The sequence below is a fragment of the Oncorhynchus masou genome, chromosome 2 (assembly GCF_036934945.1).
Source record: "Oncorhynchus masou masou isolate Uvic2021 chromosome 2, UVic_Omas_1.1, whole genome shotgun sequence".
Lineage (NCBI taxonomy): Eukaryota > Metazoa > Chordata > Actinopteri > Salmoniformes > Salmonidae > Oncorhynchus > Oncorhynchus masou.
In genome coordinates, this window is record NC_088213.1 from 32996678 (window position 1) to 33016810 (window position 20133).

General features: G+C 43.9%; 1 protein-coding gene across 1 annotated transcript in view; it reads left to right on the forward strand.

Annotated features, from left to right (window-relative positions):
• The first annotated feature begins 3765 nt into the window (after nucleotides 1-3765).
• The window catches only part of LOC135559300 (PH domain leucine-rich repeat-containing protein phosphatase 2-like), a 49157-nt gene continuing 32789 nt past the window's right edge, over nucleotides 3766-20133 (forward strand). Inside the window, exons 1-3 of the mRNA XM_064993491.1 lie at nucleotides 3766-4062; nucleotides 7445-7725; nucleotides 11922-12055. Coding sequence (XP_064849563.1) covers nucleotides 3874-4062; nucleotides 7445-7725; nucleotides 11922-12055 — 604 coding nt within the window. The 5' untranslated portion in view covers nucleotides 3766-3873. The remainder of the gene's footprint in view (nucleotides 4063-7444; nucleotides 7726-11921; nucleotides 12056-20133) is intronic.

The following is a 20133-nucleotide window of genomic DNA, read 5'->3' on the forward strand; positions in this document are numbered from 1 at the left end:
CACAAGGATCTGTACACAATTCCTGGGACCTGAAAATATACCAGTTCTTCCATGGCCTGCATACTCACCAGACATGTCACCCATTGAGCATGTTTGGGATGCTCTGGATCAACATGTGCAACAGCGTGTTCCAATGTCCAGAAACTTCACACAGCCATTGAAGAAGAGTGGGACAACATTCCACAGGTCACAATCAACAGCCTAATCAAATCTATGCGAAGGAGATGCCGCACTGCACGAGGCAAATAGTATCTGGTGTGACCAACTGGTTTTCTGATCCATGCCCCTACTTTTTTTTCTAAGGTATCTGTGACCAACATATCTATTCCCAGTCATGTGAAATCCATAGATTAGGGTCTAATTAATTTTTCAATTGGCATTATTTTTATGAACTGTAACTGCAAGATCATTGCAATTGTTGCACTTATATTTTTGTTCAGTATAGTTACAAAAATGGGGTTCACCTACATAACTGATTTAGAACAGGCCTACACAGACGTTTTCAGCTTAACATAGCCTGACATGTTGCAGTATACATAGGCTACTTGTCCTACTAAACTAGATTGAGTCACAGTGAGGTTGGAGTAGCGTACAAACGAGGAGAATGCCGATCGAAGTTTAACTGTTCCAGTATCTGTTTCCATGGGAGTAGTTTCTTAGGTCAGTGATTCTTGATTAGATTTTGAGGAACCTTATCAAGTCCAAGCTGTTAAACGTGCCTCAGTGTGGGCTGGGAGTTGATTTTCTGTGAGCCTAACAAACTACAGTAGTGGAAGACGCCAAGTCATGGCAGTCAATCAACAGTGGTCCAGATGGAATAGAAGTGACAAGATTTTCTCATGCACCACTTTAACACACCTGTTTGCTTTTATAGTTGTGGTATGTTGATGTCTGATGATGAACCCATTGGCTGAACATTGCTATCAGTTCAGTCCTCATGAGGACAACTCAAGGGAGAAGTCATGAAGGAACAGGCAAGTGGGAAGGGTGCTTTCTTGAAAGATACAGTTGAAGTCAGAAGCTTACACTTTGGTTGGAGTTTATCTCGTTTTTCAACCACTCCACAAATGTCTTGTTAACAAACTATAGTTTCGGCAAGTTTTGTGCATGACACAAGTCATTTTTCCGACTTTTGTTTACAGACAGATTATTAAACTTATAATTCACTGTATCACAAGTTTAAATACACTAAGTTGACTGCCTTCAGACAGCTTTGAAAATTCCAGAAAATTATGTAATGGCTTTAGAAGCTTCTGATAGGCTAATTGACATCATTTGAGTCAATTGGAGGTGTACCTGTGGATGTATTTCAAGGCCTACCTTCAAACTCAGTGCCTCTTTGCTTGACATCATGGGAAAATCAACAAGTCTGGTTCATCCTTGGGAGCAATTTCCAAACGCCTGAAGGTACCACGTTAATCTTTACAAACAATAATACGCAAGTATAAAAACACCACACAGCTGTCATACCGCTCAGGTATGAGAAGCGTTCTGTCTCCTAGAGATGAATGTACTTTGATGCGAAAAGTGCAAATCAATCCCAGAACAACAGCAAAGAACCTTGTGAAGATGCTGGAGGAAACCGGTACAAAAGTATCTATATCCAGAGTAAAACAAGACCTATATCAACATAACCTGAAAGGCCGCTCAGCAAGAAGAAACCACCGCTCCAAAACTGCCATAAAAAAAGCCAGACTACGGTTTGCAACTGCACATGGGGACAAAGATCGGACTTTTTGGAGAAATGTCCTCTGGTCTGATGAAACAAACATAGAACTCTTTGGCCTTAATGACCATTGTTATGTTTGGAGAAAAAAGGGGGAGGCTTGCAAGCCAAAGAACACCATCCCAACCGTGAAGCACAGGGGTGGCAGCATCATGTTGTGGGGGTGCTTTGCTGCAGGAGGGACTGGTACACTTCACAAAATCCCATCCTAGATAAAGCCTTGACGACAATATAACCTCCTGTTCCGAAGACGTGAGGACGACGGTCCGATGTCAGAAGGGTTCAGATAATAACTACAGAACGAAGCCAACATCAGTGTGAGCTTTGGTTGCAAATGGTATGAACTTTGAACTCTTATTTACTACAGAAGTGATACCTCCTAGCCGTTGAGTTAGCAACAGCCGCTCTAAAAGAGGGTTAGGAAGGAACAAACAGAGTATCCCGTCTACCACACAACAACGTTACTTCAACATATTCAATTTACCAGCAGAGACATTCTTCAAAGGACTCGGTTTCGCAACACGGCCTTCCATCTACCACCAACCTACCGAAGCGCAGCTGAGAGTAAATATTTATTGCATTTTCCTTTTCCAAATGGGCGGTAATTTAGAATGCATAAGATACTGTATTTACGATAGCACAGCTTCGCCCCTTGTTCCTCAGTCTTCCTTTTGTATTGCTGATTCAACTTGTTAGCCAGGGTTCGTGCAGATAACCAAAAATGTACAACTTTCAGATGAGACTGAATTAAGATGAAGATTAATATTTACTGCTATTGATGTAAAATATTACTAGGTCTTTAAGAGTTTATTCGGAAGATAACAGCTCTATAAATATTATTTTGTGGTGACCGACTCTCTAGTTAATTACATTTACATGATTAGCTGAATCAGGTAATATTATTTTATAGAATAGCATGTCATATCACTTAATCCGGCATAGCCAAAGACACGACAATGGCTCAAGGACAACAAAGTAAAGGTATTGGAGTGGCCATCACAAAGCCCTGACCTCAATCACATAGAACATTTGTGGGCAGAACTGAAAAAGTGTGTGCGAGCAAAGAGGCCTTCAAACCTGGCTCAGTTACACCAGCTCTGTCAGGAGGAATGGGCCAAAAATCACCCAACTTATTATGGGAAGCTTGTCGAAGGCTACCCAAAACATTTAACCCAAGTTAAACAATTTAAAGGCAATGCTACCAAATACTAATTGAGTGTATGTAAACTTCTGACCCATTGGGAATGTGATGAAAGAAATAAAGCTGAAATAAATAATTCTCTCTACTATTATTCTGACATTTCACATTCTTAAAATAAAGTGGTGATCCTAACTGACATAAGACAGGGAATTTTTACTTGGATTAAATGTCAAGAACTGAGTTTAAATGTATTTGGCTAAGGTTTATGTAAACTTCCGACTTCAACTGTGCTTGGTTGAATCTGCTCTGTTTCAGACCCACCCCCTATACTGCTTTTCCATGACCCTGATGAGACATGAGTGCCTTGGTTACTTCTCATTCGCTCCACTTTAAAAACATTTTTTATTTTTTTATTTTTACCTTTAACCTAATTTAACCACATAGCCCTAGCTTAGGCCTGCCTTATTGAGAGATCCTGACATGCCTTTTTAACAGGGTATTTTGTCATTAACATACTTGTTCTAATTCAGACCATAATGAAATGGGATATTGGCTACTCTGATTCCATACGAGCAATAATTTGATGAGGAGTGCTTATGTATGTATGTATGTATGTATGTATGTGTGTGTGTGTATAACATTTTTCAAAATGTAAGCATCAGACTCTCGAGCAGCAACAAGAAGCAGCCTACATTGAGTGAAATTAAAATGTCATGCATTAAATCAAAATCGCAAGACAGTTAATGCGGTAAAGCACACGTGTAATATGTGTAAAGGAAACCTAATGAATAATTCAGTACGCCTCTACTCAGAAATGGGCAGTGCCTTATGAATAATATGTTACCCTGCCTCTCTAATGTTTATTGATAGACCCAGTCTGACAGCGGTGATATTCAGAGTCGTTATGGCGTCGCACCGAACGGGAATGGGATTTTTCAGTTGCCGCATGTATTGGAATTTACCAGTCATGTTCCACGTTCTTTTGTAGTTATATATACACAGGCAAATGAAGGAAGAAGATAATATACCGGGAACGGTCAATGGCACCGTTATGGAGCGAAAAAAAGGTGGTGTCGAAGATAGCAGGGGTTGTACGGACACACTGGTCTACGAAGCGGGATCTAATCAAGCTGCAGGTCGTGGCGACCGCAATGGTACAGGAAACCGTGTCGGAACGGGGATACGCGTTCTAAAGGTAACTATCAAGCAGGTCATATGTTCAGGTTTATCAAAATTCTGCAATCGCACAGTTCCCGGTTCTAATAGGGCCGAAGTGCGTGTGAAATTATACTCACGCGTCATCCAGTTTGAGCATCATTGATGTTCTCTTCTATAGTGATAATTATGTTGGTTTTGAAAGTATAGCGTTCAGTGCAACAATGTGTCGAACCACATCGCCAGCATCCTTTCACTGTAGCTCTTTCTAGCTTGTAACATAAACATTTGACTGAACTGTTACAGTAGGCAATCGTTCGAGATGTTGCTACACATTGTCGTGCTAAAACTATGAGTCTAACCTATTGATCAGAACACGTCAAATCACATGTTTGAACTTGCTGTTTATTGCTGAAAATGAATAGCATAACCTATTATGGATAGTGTAACATTTTTGTAAACTTTTCAATGTGTTTAGCTATTTCGGCAACATGTTTGTCATTGGATCAAATCCACTTTGAAATTCCTAAATAGCCTATGCAAAACCGAGTCAATAGGCTAGCGGACCACCGATAGGCCCCATCGAAATCTTGGACTGAGATTGTTCTGTAGCTTCGAGCCCTCAGTTAGCACGCACGATTGACAAGACATGTGATTAACTGTTTCCTTACTCATTCGTGTGTTCTTCTTCCGCCATTATGTCACTCATTAACCCATTAGGCGCAATGTACATAAAACATAATGGCTTTTGCCAATTATTTTCATATGCATAATCATTTAGAAAATACATTTCATAGGCTGACATGACCCTCAGCCATGCTTCTATGGATAGACTGCTTATCTCACCAATCTCTCATGTGATACTGTCATGGAGAAGGACACATTCCAGTTACAATTGCACTAATAATAAATATCCAAAAGACAACTTCATTGGAAGGACCATTACATTTTATGTTCATTGAATCGTGAATGGCTGCTGCTGCAGCTAATGGTAGCCTTGTATTCAAGCAACCAAGATTTAAACCTATGAGTGGCGAGTTGAAACACATCAGTGGCGGTTGGTGCCATTTTAAGATGAGGGAGGATGATCATTGTTTTAATGAGCTTGGCCTTATTTCTATTACAGCATATTGAATGACTGCCATTGATATTCTATTCACCCAGCTCAATGTAACATCGATAGGTTTAGGCTACTCCATGATACTCAAATATACCCTGACCCATAATGAGGTTGTTTAAACTATGAAAGTTTACAAGGCAGGTGCACATGTCAAGATACTGTCACCTTGATTACTAAAAAGTGACACATTCGAAACCGCCTTACAGAATCTGGCATGCATTTAGCTGATCTAGGGTGTAGTCATTTGTCCAACAGTTGCAAATGAGATTTTCTATTGGACAAATTCAGGTACAGTGCATTCTGAAAGTATTCAGACCCTTTGACTTGTTCCACATTTTGTTGCATTACAGCCTTATTCTAAAATTGAATAAATAGTTTATTTCCCTCAATCCACACACAATACCCCAATAATGACAAAGCAAAAACAGGGTTTTTTTGTGTATTTTTTTCCCCCACATCTTTCAAAAATGTAAAAAAAATGGGGTTATTCCATTTTACGTAAGTATTCAGACCCTTTACTCTGTAAGTCCGGGCTCTGGCTAGGCCACTCCAGGACATCTAATCTGATGTCCTGAGCACTCTGGAGCAGGTTTTCATCAACGATCTCTCTGTACTTTGCTCTGTTCATCTTTCCCTCGACCATGACTAGTCTCACAGTCCCTGCTGCTGAAAAACATCCCCACCGCATGATGCTGCCAACCACCATGCTTCACCGTAAGGATGGTAATTGGCCAGGAGATGAGCGGTGCCTGGTTTCCTCCAGACTAAATCATCTTGTTTCTCATGGTCTGAGAGTCCTTTGGGTGCCTTTTTGGTAAACTCCAAGTGGGCTGTCATGTGCCTTTACTGAGCAGTTGCTTCTGTCTGGCCACTCTACCATAAAGGCCTGATTGGTGGAGTGCTGCAGAGATTGTTGACCTTCTGGAAGGTTCTCCCATCTCCACAGAGGAACTCTGGAGCTGTCATTGACCATTGAGTACTTGGTCACCTCCCTGACCAAGGCTCTTCTCCCCCGATTGCTCAGTTTGGCCGGGCAGCCAGCTCTCGGAACAGTCTACTCTAGGTGGTTCCAAACCTCTTTGAGCTCAATTTCAAGTCTCAGCAAAGGGTCTGAATGTTGTGTAAAATATGGTATTTCTATTTTTTTATTTTTAATACATTTACAAAATATTATTGTTGTGATTTTTGGGGTGGTGTGTGTGTGTGTAGAGGCTGTATTTTAGAATAAGGCTGTAACATAACAAAAAGTCAAGGGGTCTGAATACTTAATGAATGCACTGTATGTTTATCCCTGTTTGACATCTCAGAACATTGTTTGTTAATTGATCTTCTGATCACGCTGAGTTGTTTGAGCTTCGTTTGACAGATTTGATCTTTGCCCTCTCTGGCCTTGGACAGTTGTAGTGGCCATGGAGTGAAATGACGGCAATGAGTGTCTGGGCCAATGGTCAATGCTCAGGGTCGTGGCAGCCTCTCTGTGAATGAGTTTTCCTGTCTTGTTGACTCACACATAGAGACCTATGGTGTGTGCCTTTGTTGCCTGTAGCCATTGATGTGTGTGTTGCCATTGCACATAGTGAGGTTCTCTATTTTTGGGTGAGTGTGTGCATATGTTGCCTGTCACCCATTGAGGTGTGTGTTGTCATTGCACATTGAGGCCTGTTCTGTGCGTCTTTGGCGCTGTTGTGCTGAATAGATGCAACTCAGGGTCCTGCTGTCTCCTCTGTGTCTGTGTGTGTGCTGCAGTGCAGTGTGGATGCCAGCAACTGCCTCCCTGTGCCGGGCGGCTGTGGGGATGCACGGCATCGTGGGAGGATGACTTCATCAGTGTCTAACTAATGACCTGATGCCTGGCCACTAGACTCAAAAACCAGGGTCCAGTTCACACAGCACCGTCCTGGCTGTTCTTACCCTGTGTAAATATTTGTTCTGAGCTTCTCCAGATTTGAAAACAAGGCCAGTGATTCTGACACAGGCTACACATGTCATTCTGGGTTGGGCTCTCAGATTTAGCAAGGATCCCATTTTAAGGTCACCAACGCCCATGAGCTGTTTGCAGGTAATCTAATCTGAACATTCAGTTTTGCCAACCTGACAAATTGACTCAATTGAATTTGTCCTCTGGATGTGTTGGAACATGATGCAGCTTGAGATGTCCTTTATTCAGAACAAGGCTGCTGCAAGACGAGTTATCATTAACTACCGTAGAAGACCATGTAAAGTACTCTTCTCTTACACGGCCAATACAATTACAGCATATCGGTGGTGGCGGTCTTTTCGTCTAATGTTTCTGTTTCTCCAGCGGAACATGAAGAGGAATGGGAGCAGAGGCTGTGTTACCAGGAAGACCCGCTTTGGATCACGGGAGCGGGACTGGCTGAAGGGGGATGCCCAGCGGGGCTGTGTATGTCTGTACGGGGGAACAGTTGACCCCCAGCCCCCAGCCTCGGGCCCACAGGCCTCTTCCACCCTCCAGGCAGACCTGCGGCTGGTGCTATGCTCCACCACTACCACGGTGGAGGAGCTTTGTGCCCAGAGAGAAGTAGAGGGACTATACCTGCAGCTCCATGGAGACCTGCTCAGGTAATACTCACCACCACAACTCTCCTCTCCCACTGACACTCACGTCTAGTACCACGGTGTCATGTTCACAACTCTCCTCTCCCACTGACACTCACGTCTAGTACCACGGTGTCATGTTCACAACTCTCCTCTCCCACTGACACTCACGTCTAGTACCACGGTGTCATGTTCACAACTCTCCTCTCCCACTCACGTCTAGTACCACGGTGTCATGTTCACAACTCTCCTCTCCCACTGACACTCACGTCTAGTACCACGGTGTCATGTTCACAACTCTCCTCTCCCACTCACGTCTAGTACCACGGTGTCATGTTCACAACTCTCCTCTCCCACTCACGTCTAGTACCACGGTGTTATGTTCACAACTCTCCTCTCCCACTGACACTCACGTCTAGTACCACGGTGTCATGTTCACAACTCTCCTCTCCCACTCACGTCTAGTACCACGGTGTCATGTTCACAACTCTCCTCTCCCACTCACGTCTAGTACCACGGTGTTATGTTCACAACTCTTGAATATGTTAGAAAGATGGCATTCTCATAGTGTCATTGGTTCTATTTATTGCTAGACAGTGTGTTAAATTCCAAATCTAAGTAATCCCATTCATGTTCAATGTCACATCTTTGTGCTTTATTCACCTAGTCTCAAAGCCTGATCAGTCTCAAACCTTTTCATACTGTTGTAGCTTTGTTACCTCACTCTGGCACTGCCAATTCCTCCATTCTATTTTTACACATTGGGTCAGGTTTGTACTCTGTTTTCTTGAGTGCATATGAGAACTCTGCTGCCTGTCTAAAACAGGAGCAGTCTCAAAGATCTAGACATTGACTGACCTACACTACCGTTCAAAAGTTTAGGGTCACTTCGAAATGTCCTTGTTTTTGAAAGAAAAGCACTTTTTTTATCCATTTAAAATAACATCAAATTGATCAGAAATGCAGTACATTGTTGTAAATTACTATTGTAGCAGGAAACGGCTGATTTAAAAAAAAAAATTTAAATCATTTTTATGGAATATCTACATAGGCGTACAGAGGCCCATTATCAGCAACCATCACTCCTGTGTTCCAATGGTAGTTTGCGTTAGCTAATCCAAGTTTATCATTTTAAAAGGCTAATATAATTATTAGAAAACCCTTTCGCAATTGTTTGTATTTTATTATTATTTTTTTATCAATTATGTTTATTGTATTTCTGATCAATTTGATGTTATTTTAATGCACAAAAATATATATTTTCTTTCAAAAACAATGACATTTCGAAGACCATTCTCTTCCTCTATAGTGCGCAGCGAATTCTACTCGAGGAAAAGACAAAATGAGAATGACATCCTGGCATTTTAAAGCATAACATTTTTTTAAATGCATGCATTATAAAACTGCATTTTTTCGCATACCCAAAACACCTAATATTTAGAACACAAGTACAGGTATTCAGACAGACAGTGACTTGACAGCTGTTTGACAGAACTTTTCCAGAATAACTCGTCATGACGATGCCTCTGAGACAGGCTATAATCTGGTTACACCCACTTGCTCTCTTCTTGGCTTTTTTGGTCAGGCAAGGGAATGCATTTTACTCCCGGTAAGACTATTTTTGGTTGAACGCTGAGCACTGCAGGATGCACTAAATGGGTCATGTTGTGCAGAAGAAAAATAACGCATAACATGACTGAGTTTTGTAGTGAATTACACACCTTGTTGCAGGATGCGCTTTACCTCCCCCAATGATATTGATTTTTACCAGCTGGAGCCCTCTACCACCTGAATTACATTTCTATAATCTATTAATACAGCTGGAGCCCTCTACCACCTGAATTACATTTCTACATTCTATTAATACAGCTGGATATGCACTGGCAGTTTAGCACTATGCTGGTAAAGGGCTTTTCTGAAAAGACTGGATCAGCACGGGCATGTCTCTTTCTTTTTTTGAGCCTGAAACCCCCTCAGGTTTGGTCCTGTAACCACCTAGGCTTCTCCTCTCTCCCCTTAAGGGAACTCTGATCAAAGTCATTTCACATATAGGTGATACAATGTCCGATTTATCTCGGTAGTGCCATGTTGTCTCCTCCCACACCCCGAAGACTGTTGGATAACTGCTGCCTGGTGGAAATGTCAACACTGGGTAATTTCATGTACCCTCAGATTTGAATAGTGTTTGTTGTATTCTTGTTATTACAATTTCAAGGCCCATAGTTAGAGATTTTCCTGTACTTTTGTATACTTTTTAGTCAGTACTTCTGAAAGTAGCGCTCAGAAGCCAAAAATGGTCCCAGAAAATGTGTAGATATGTGCATCACGTTATTGCTCTGTCTGCTGTGTGCATCTTGCTAGCTGTCACTCAAAGGAACTTCAGCGAGGAACTTCAGCTCATTGGCTGGAACTCTAATTGTTATTAGGGGGCTGGCCATACGTGAGGGGGCTGGCCATACGTGAGGGGGCTGGCCATACGTGAGGGGGCTGGCCATACGTGAGGGGAAATGTGGGGAAAATGGGGCTGCACAGCTTCCAGTAAAACCCCTTTCAAACTAGGGATTTGTATAGCAAATTGATGTAAAACAGTCATTCTACTCATAGATTATGCATGTATGAACTACACTTTGACACATCTAGCACAAAGCACTAGGTTTAAAATATATATTTATACTTCGCCAAAGTTCTGGAGAATGTCTTAAGAGACATATACACAACAAATTAAGGGAATGTATCTAGCCACCCAAATGAAGGAAAGGAGCGTTTTGACAGAGATTAAGTGACTGTAGATTTAGGAGCCTACTGTACTCATGGCCACGAGGGGAGTGGATCTGTGAATAAATGTACATGCTCTCAGACCATGTGTGGTCGACAGGCAGTCCTGTACAGACAGTCATCCCTCCGAGCCTGTCAGGATCTGTCTAAGTCCTGTGTGAGGTGCTGGGGCCACGACTGTGCGTGATCAGCAGACATGATCCTGATTGTTAGACCCCGCTGGCAGAGGGAGTGTGGCCTTGGGCATGGGCAGAGAAATGCCACAGCAGCCACCAGACGCTGTGTCACCTCACCATCGCACTGGTGTGACAAGGGCTGTGGCTGGAAACTCATCACTTCTGGCTTAGCATCACTTCTGGCTTAGCATCATGGTAATCCTAAACTACAGTGCATAGAGGATCTGCGCTGGGAGTTTGCTATTACAGGCGTACTGACTAGGGTGGGTCTCTTAGAATGTATGGAGCAAGGTGGGGAGGAGAGAGCCAATGACGACTTCTTCTAGAATGGTAATGCGTTAGAATAAGCAACACAATCACACACTGTATGCCGCAAGAGTTGCAAAATCTGAGGCTTATTGATTTACAGCACATTATGAATTTTATTGGGCAAAGCTGTGGCTTCCATAGACAGTTGGTCATTGAGAAAAATACCCTCACAGATTTTGAGTGCATGGAGTCTTCAGTGGTTCTGTAGCAGATATCCTTGGTGTGTTCACGTGCGGATCAGAGGTGTTGTGTTGAAGGCGTGCCAGTGACAGGTGAGGGGTCACAGATTGCAGGCTCAGCAGACCTGTTTGAAAGCATCATGAGAGGCCCTTAACAGGATTAGCCATGGAATGAGATGATGATTTCATTCGGGCAATAAGGCAGAGGACTCACACAGGGAGTTAAAGAAAGCGGTTCCATCACCATACCATTCAGACACATTATTCAGATGAGCCATTGTTATTAGAGTTCATGTTGGTCATTAGCAGGTGCTTCATATGATTAATGATCTTCCTCCATGTTCTTCCTCCATATCTGACTTTGAACTTAGGACCTGATACCTGTGCGGGGATAGTTTCTCTCTCTGCTTGATTGACATCCGGCACAGAGTTGGACTCTGTAAATGTTTTGATAGAGGAGCCTTGTCAATTTCCCGGTCTGAAAGTGAATCACCTGTGTCCAGCTCTGCTGATTGGCGTGACAGCTTTCCTCTGGACCTTACCTGTCATAACACAGGGAAGGATGGATTGGAATGTCTCTGCTTGTGTGTGTGTGTGTGTGTGTGTGTGTGTGTGCTTGCGTGCCAGAAATGGTGGATGAACAATGCCCCTTTGGTTGGATTCCAAGCGTGGAGGCAACAATACACAAATTAATTATGTGTAGATGATAATATGTGTGCCTGTTAAGGGTATTGACTGTGATTGGCATATATCCTGATGGTTTCTATTTCTGTCCCTATAGGAGGCTGGACCCCTCTGAGCGCCCTCTCCAGATGGTGTATGACTACCTGGCTGCTATAGGCTACCAGGACCCTCTGCGGGTTCAGAGAGAGGCGGCCAACTCGGACCTCAGCTGCATGATCCGCTTCTACAGTGGTGAGTAGTGACCCAGGGGCCTGTCTACGGCCATCTGCAGGCCATGATGGGCTCTCCTTCACTGGGCTCTGGCTGGGCTCAGCCAGCTCTGCTGGAACTAGGCCTGGAGCCCTGTCAATGGACCTGTCTCTACAGCTGATGGAGCGGTCTAAACTGTCAGCTTCTGGGATGAGTACTGTCGTTCTGATCTATAGCATGTGTGTGTCAGAGTGTTTGTGACTGTGTGTGTATTTTTCCACTACTCTCCCGGCTGCAGGTCTGTTAGCACTACCCTGACTTAATGAAGTAGGCTTCACTCACCTGGATTGGAGTTGAATTTTGCATAATCTTTTTATGCATATAACAGTCTTTGTCACATTGGGGGGGAATGGTACTCTTTCTAGTATTATCATGCTTTGATAGGTAAGAAAATGATGCATATCTGTTAATATTGTATCTCTGATTCTGGTTCTGCATACTGTCTGTCTGTTTGCAGGAGCCAAGCAGCCTAGGCTTGTTGTACTTTAGCTTTCATACCGGCAGCAAGACACACTTCTGATCGTACTGGCAGATCTGTCTGTCAGATTTTGCAGCAGCATTTTGTACTTAGAAGAATTCATGTTTTCCACTTAAAGGATTATGCTTTCTCTGTCTGCGCCTCTCTACTCTTGAGTGAAGACACTGTCCTAGCGTCAGTATTCAGCTCGTCTCAATTATTCTAGCACATTAAGAGGAATCAAACTGCTTTATCAGGGCCAGAGGAGTAAACTACGAAGCAAGCTAGATCTACTGTAAAGGTAGCCAGCTTCAGTTAGCTTTCCATTCCAGCTCAGGCTTCATCCGTACTACAACGGTGAATAATGCTTGTCCACCTGCGGCGAACTCCAGCACTTCTCTAGTTGAAAACTGAACCTTCATTGAGACTGAAACATCAATCCATGGGCAAGTCAGTGCCGCTTTTATTTTTGTCTTTATATATTTTGGCCTGTTTTCTCCCCAATTTCATGATATCCAATTGGTAGTTAGTCTTGTCCCAGCGCTGCAACTCCTGGACGAGAGAGGCGAAGTTCGAGAGCCATGCGTCCTCCGAAACACAACCCAGCCAAGCCGCACTGCTTCTTGACACACTGCTTCTTGACACCCTGCTGGCTTAGGAGGAAACACTGTACAGCTGGCAACCGAAGTCAGCGTGCATACGCCCTGCCCGCCACAAGGACTCGCTAGAGTGCAATGGGACAAGGACATCTGGCCAGCCACGCCCTCCCCTAACGTCCCCTGGACGTTGGGCGCTGCCTCATGGGTCTCCCGGGATCGAACCCTGGGCTGTAGTGATGCCTCTAGCTCTGCGACGCAGTGCCTACACGGAACCCAAACTGGCTGCGCGCGTGTGTGCCATTATGCATACATTTATTTTGTCCTCAATGCGCAAGCACCTTTTCCCTCCAATTATAAAATAGTTGTATTGGGTCATACAAAAGTTTAACTGTGCATGAAGTTGCCAATGCATCTGTCATTACTAAATGTGTAATGTGATAGGTATTTTAACATTACTATTTTGAACACACAACACATTTGATTTAATAAAATATTTAATCAGTTTGTCTTCCTCAAATTAACTGGATGATGATGATGCAATCTTTGCGAGAGGGCGGGAATCTGCTGTCATTGGTCCTCAACTCGTGTCTCAGACACTCAAGATCAATGTAGTTAACGCGTAGTTAGCCTGCCCAGTGCAAGTTCGATCTGAAGGATTTGTTACCATAGAAATTCACCTGGCTAAAAGGTGAGCAATGTTTGTGGTACTGGTTATTACAAGTTACTCGAGTTGACCAAAGTTACCTTGCTAAGTCCTCAAACTACATTTGTAGTTTTGGTGCTGAGGTGATGTCTGTTTTAATAATGTTTCCATTGTTTGAACCAGCTTGTATTGTGGTTTGGGTTGCTACTACAACGGTTCAATCCCACATCCTCAAAATGAGGGCCCATGAGTGTCCGCCTTCTCTTCTGGGAAGGGGTTAAGTGACCGCTGCTGGTTCAGGCCTGTGAGGGATTTGTCAGACGCAACCCTGGGCGCGGGTAACCTTCATTACTCTGAGGCCAGGACGCAGCCCAAAGAGCCATACTTCAGGGCCCAGACTGACCATCCTTCTTCCCTGGGCCTGGCGCAGGTTAGCGTTTTTGTAATGGATCTTGTTCTTTAGGCAACTCTGCAGTGGTCACTAGCTGGCACAGCCACAAAGTCATAAAATCTGATTATAAACTGTAACCACACTGCTTACCTTAATGGCTAAACTAAACCATAAATGAAGATCAAAGAGCACATTTTCGTTTCCTGAATGTTTACAATATAGCCAATTTTGACTTCGCTCAGTTTGAACTCGCTCAGGACAAGACTCATGACAATAAACGTCAACCTGCGGGCCTGGCTGGCAGCGTCACTGCTCTGTCACAGCCCCAACAGTAACTAACTATCCCTGAGTCACTGTGATGTATAGTACCAGATACAGGATGGATGTGGCTGGTTCATTTTAACACACTGGGAGATGTATTTACAATGGTGTGATGTGTCCATATCCTTCAGTCACTCTCTCTCTCACACCTTGAGTCTCACACTCCTCCCTCTTTGTGATCCTGGGTGGTCGTGGCAGGTCTAATGATCCTCTTATCAGTCCTGATGGGCTTTGCTGTAAGGGGAAGAGGAGCGAGGACCTGATGTTCTGTAATGCCTCTCCTATTGATAACCAGGCTGGTGCTGAGACTGGCTGGGCCTAGCACTGTGCAGTGCTGAGTCAGTGTCACTGTGTCTGATTGGCAGGGGCTGTGGCCACGCCCATGCTGTGGTGAGAATGATGGAGCGAGAGGGGAAGAAAGCGTGGCCACCATCTCTGGCCAGCATAGCCTTCTCACACTGTCACACACGGTGAAGGAGCCCCTCTCTTCCCATCCACTGACTGGACATGCTCAGGCATTTTTTATTTTATTTTTTATTTAACCTTTTATTTAACTAGGCAAGTCAGTTAAGAACAAATTCTTATTTACAATGACGGCCTAGGAACAGTGGGTTAACTGCTTTGTTCAGGAGCAGAATGACAGATTTTTACCTTTTCAGCTCAGGGATTCAATATAGCAACCGTTGGGCCAATATCCAAACTCTCTAACCACTAGGCTACCTGCCGTACCATTCACAATACCTCCCAGAGAAATCCTTTTTATTTAACCTTTATTTCTGAACATACTCAGGCTGTTTCAGTGCATGTACTGTCACTCCACTTTAACTATAGTTAAAGTACGTATGTGCCTTTTGTATTGAGAATAAAGCCCCTCTTGTCTGTCTGGTTGATATTCTCAGTGCTGTAGCTCTGTTTGTCTGGCTGTCAGCTCTCCAGCACATTGCAGGCCTCATTCTCAGTCACGGTGTGTAGGCTACAGTGGGAACAGAACAGCGCTGGTCTTTCCCCTGCTCGGCCCAGTCCTGTGAGAGCTGGCTGTGCTGTGCCGTGGTGTTATTGAGCAGAGCAGGCCTGTGGCCCGGAGGTTGGCCAAACCCTGGGAGAGAGATCCTTTACCTTTTATTAGCTGCTTGTGGGAAAACACAGGAGACACTGGCACCCTGGCATCCTAACTAGGCTAGCAGGGAGGCTGGATTGGATCAGATGAGGACTCATACAGAACTATGGTAACATGTCTCCACTCTCAACCCATACAGTCATGGGGTAACAAGTCTTTCCACCCACACATCTAAGGGGTTGTTAAAGAGCTCTCCACCCACACAGTGGTGATGAAATAGATGGGCTGTGTTTGTTGGAGAACTCCATAACAACCCTGTGCTGTACATATGTCTTTCTCAGGTGCCTGGCAGCCGTTGTCAGGGGTAACCTAACCTCCTGATTAAGCTGATGAGGGGATCTCTGCCGCAGCTGTAAACAGTACAGCTGTCACAGGAAGGGTTTGTCAATATTTTCACGCTTAATGAAGTATTTTTAAACCCTGTCTAAGGCCTGCATAAAGGCTTCACAAATCAGTTATAAGCATATGTCATTCTATATAAAGGGTGGAATAAGGGTGATCAGTTGACCCATGACAAAGCACCTCTTATCGCCCTTAAATAGTTCAGCTTTATACGTAATAAAGTGTGTTGCTATTAAAGTGTGACCATGAATCCTGCATTCACTGGGCTTTGCTGTGCACACCTTTCTAAAATGTGTTGGTATTCACACTGCAGGGGTGTTGAAGGCTTTTTGCTAAGCACAGGTTTATGACTTCCTTCTCTCTTTCCATGTCAGAGAGGTGTTGATAAGGGAACATTGTGTGAGTTATTAAAATACACACGGCTCTATTTATACAGAAAACTAATCTCCGAACCCCCCTCCCCCCAAAACCACAGCCCTGTTGCCCACTCACAACAGCCTGCTGTGGCGCTCCAATGAGATGAAAACAAACATGGAGGGGGGAGTAAACATGAATAAATGCTGACTTAATAAAGCACTCTCTATGAAAACAGCGCTCCAGAGACCTGGGGGGGCGTACAGCTGCACCTCTGAGGGGACATGTGAGTCCTGGCGCTGGTCCACTGGGTCTGGCTTCACCTCAACCGGTCCGGACCTGGTTCTGCTGCGCTCAGGAGCTCACATCCAGCCTGGGAGCCTTAGTGTCTCAGCAGAGGGGAGTTCATCATATGAGGGCTGACCAAGTTTGTCAACTAATGAGTTATTGATCTGCCAGGATCTTATAAAAAAAAATACCAATGAAAACTAAGTAAACAGCGTGGAGGCCCTAAGCTGCGCTGACAAGGACCACAGCAAACCGTAGGGGGTCCAGCAGCCAGGCCATAGAGGTCACTGGGCTGCTGCTCACACAAAGGTCTTCTGGGCCCCTATTACAGACTCACCCATCTGTAATGGTCAGTGCCTGGAGGAGCAGAAGGAGAGCGATTCCAGTACGCTACTTCCTGGTCTCGCTAACTGATGAACTGAATAACAGGGAGGGAGAAGAGGAGGGGGTAAGAGAGGGATGGCATGACTAGGAGGAGAGGAAGAGCGCTCCAACTCATGAGAGACATTACACCCCACTGAGCAGCATCTCTGCATCTCTCTACCTTCTCAATATTATATGCAGATCCTAGATGTGAGTCAGCAATCAACTGCTAGAGATTTCCAGTGTCAGACACTGGCACCTCAGCCTTGAGTCACGCAATATCTGGCTTAAAGAGCTGGGTGTCTTGGAGTTGGAGGGGATCCTGACAGTTTAGATTGGTCTATTTCATTGCAATCTTTATTGGGAAATCACCCCTCATCCTATTGCTGAACCATAGAGGGATGGGGAAGATGTGCATATCGGAAAGATGCTAACTGGACTTTCTACCTTCCCATTGTTCAGTATCCAGTAAGCACTGCCCCTGTCCCATAGTTCTGTCCTGTCTGACTTGTCTGCATTATTCTGCTGAAGCAGTTTGACATTTCATTTGATTTCCCTAGTATGGAAGCAAGCTTAAGGACTTTATGAATTGCGTTTCTCACAGTAAGAATGGGTCACAGAGGGGGCCTGCACGGCTCTGATTTGATGTTATTGCCAAAAATGGCCTGCTGTTCTGATCCTGGGCTGCAGTAAGCTTGTGTTTCTGCCTCCACTGGCCCCCCACTGCAAGCTAACCTAATCTATGCAATATTCTTCTAGTACTCCCTGTTGGAGACAGAACATCAAAGCAGTTGTTCAGTCTGGATGGACGGACGGGGCTGTCTGGAGTCATGTCTGGCTGACAGTTGAAACATGGTCTGGTTTGGGGGATTCTCAGGTTCTGATACTCTATAGGGAAAGTTGATGTGCAAGTGTTGGGTCTATAGAATGCGTTTGGCCCATTGCCACCTCCTTTAACTCTTTCGCTCACTCTGTGTCTATGTATGGTAGTTTCAAAGCCATAGGGGACACAGTTTGACCTGCCTCACTCCCCTACCCATCTGGTGACTGTTGAAGTAAGACTTGACCACTGTCGCCAAGACTACCGTCAACAGGAGACAGGGACATTACAGCTGAGGGACAGAGGGCAGGGGTGTGAGGGGGGGTTCACCCAGGACATACACTGCGATCTGTCACTTGTCACTGTCCCTGTGGCTTGGCAGTGTCTGAACAGCGGAAGTGGGACTAGGTTTAGTGATTAGGCATGTCCTCTCTCTACCCCTGCTGCCGAGGACTCCCACCCTGTTGCTATTGGAACTGCTGCTGGAGTCTAGCCTCGGAGAGAACAGAGTTAAACAACATCTGCCGCTCTGCCAGATCTGTACACATTTTATGACCAATGAGATTGGTCCATATCATAAATCACTGCTGTGGGATTGGCTGACTCCTGCTCAGGGGTGAAGGATAATTAAACACTCCCCTACATATTTATTTGGACAGTGAAACTAAAACTTTTAATTTGGCTCAAGACTGAATCTAAACTTTTAATTTGTTTCTATACTGAATCTAAACTTTTCATTTGGCTCATACCCTCAAAAAATGCTAACCTCCCCTGTTAATGGTAATGATGAGAGTTTAGCATGTCTTGGGGGTATGATCTTTGTGCCTTCAACTTTCTCACTCATCATTATTCCACAATTCATTCATGATTATCCATAATCATGGTAGCATCCACATTAATGTAGAAGTGTATAGAAACATATTATATTCCTATTTACATTAAGAGACTCAAATGACACAACATTATTTACCATTCATTTCTATTGGGAACAACATAATCTGAAACGGAATCAAAACAAACTGCAAATGCATCCAACAACTTGTATCGTATCTAGCGTGATGTAGTCATTGCTAGGAATATGGGACCAAATACTAAGCTTTTGACTACTTTAATACACACAAGTACATTTTTCCAAATTCTTATGACACCTTCAAATGAGGGGACTAGATTCATGATTGCTTTCATTTCTAAACAGTGAAACAGATCTGTATGAAAATACCCTCACATTTAAGGTAACATTCTGTACTGTTGCCTCATATGAAAAATGTGATCTCAAATTCAAAATGCTGGAGTATAGAGCCAAACTAAAAGTTATAGCTTCACTATCCAAATACATATGCAGGGGAGTGCAGATGTACTAGGCTGGAGCAGACTTTGATTCCAAGTTACTCATCGTTTCCCTGGCAACTCTGACATGGTGGGAAAGCATATGCGTGTTTGTTTTGGGTGCAGCAGTTTGTCGTGAATGGCTAAGACTTGTTTTCATTGTGATTGAATGAGAGAGTGATTGTCAGAATGTTATTGTTGTGTTAGGAGAGGAAGTTGAAGTGTCAGTGTTCTCCTGATCCGGGGCACACTGCAAACATTAGTGGGGTTGTCTTTCGTTTTAATTTGTAATTTTTTTTTTACCTTTTATTTAACAAGGCAAGTCAGTTAAGAACAAATTATTATTTTCAATGACGGCCTAGGAACAGTGGGTTAACTGCCTGTTCAGGGGCAGAATGACAGATTTGTACCTTGTCAGCTTGGGGGTTTAAACTTGCAACCTTCCGGTTACTAGTCCAACACTCTAACCACTAGGCTACCCTGCCACCCCTGTTGCATTGCTACAGGGTGTTGGCAGGTACGTACTTTCATTATCATCTCATTCTATCAGAATGACGGGGAATATAAGATCATTTTAAAGCATTAAGGCCTGAGGGGGGTGGCGTGTGGCCAATATACCACAGCTTTGGGCTGTTTTTAAGCGCCACGCAACACAGAGTGCCTGGATACACCCTTAGCAAACCCACAAAGTGCCTTATTGCTATTATACACTGCTTACCAGTAAAAATATATGTTTTGTCATACCTGTGGTATGCGGTCTGCACCACTGTTAAAGAATGAATAAAGAATCTTCAATGATCATTTGTATGTTTTGTGAACGTTTCAGGTCTGTTTGCTGGGTGTTTGAGCTGTGCTGACTGTTGTAAATTGTTGTACATTAAAACCTAATGCAACAGGAAAAAAAGTTGTGCCTTTCTCAGATGTGTGACAATTGCTTACCATTGGTGATGAGGCCACATCTGAGATACTGCGAATGTAATGAGTCTATATTATCAATTATAAACTGGGTGGTTCGAGGCCTGAATTCTGATTGGCTGAC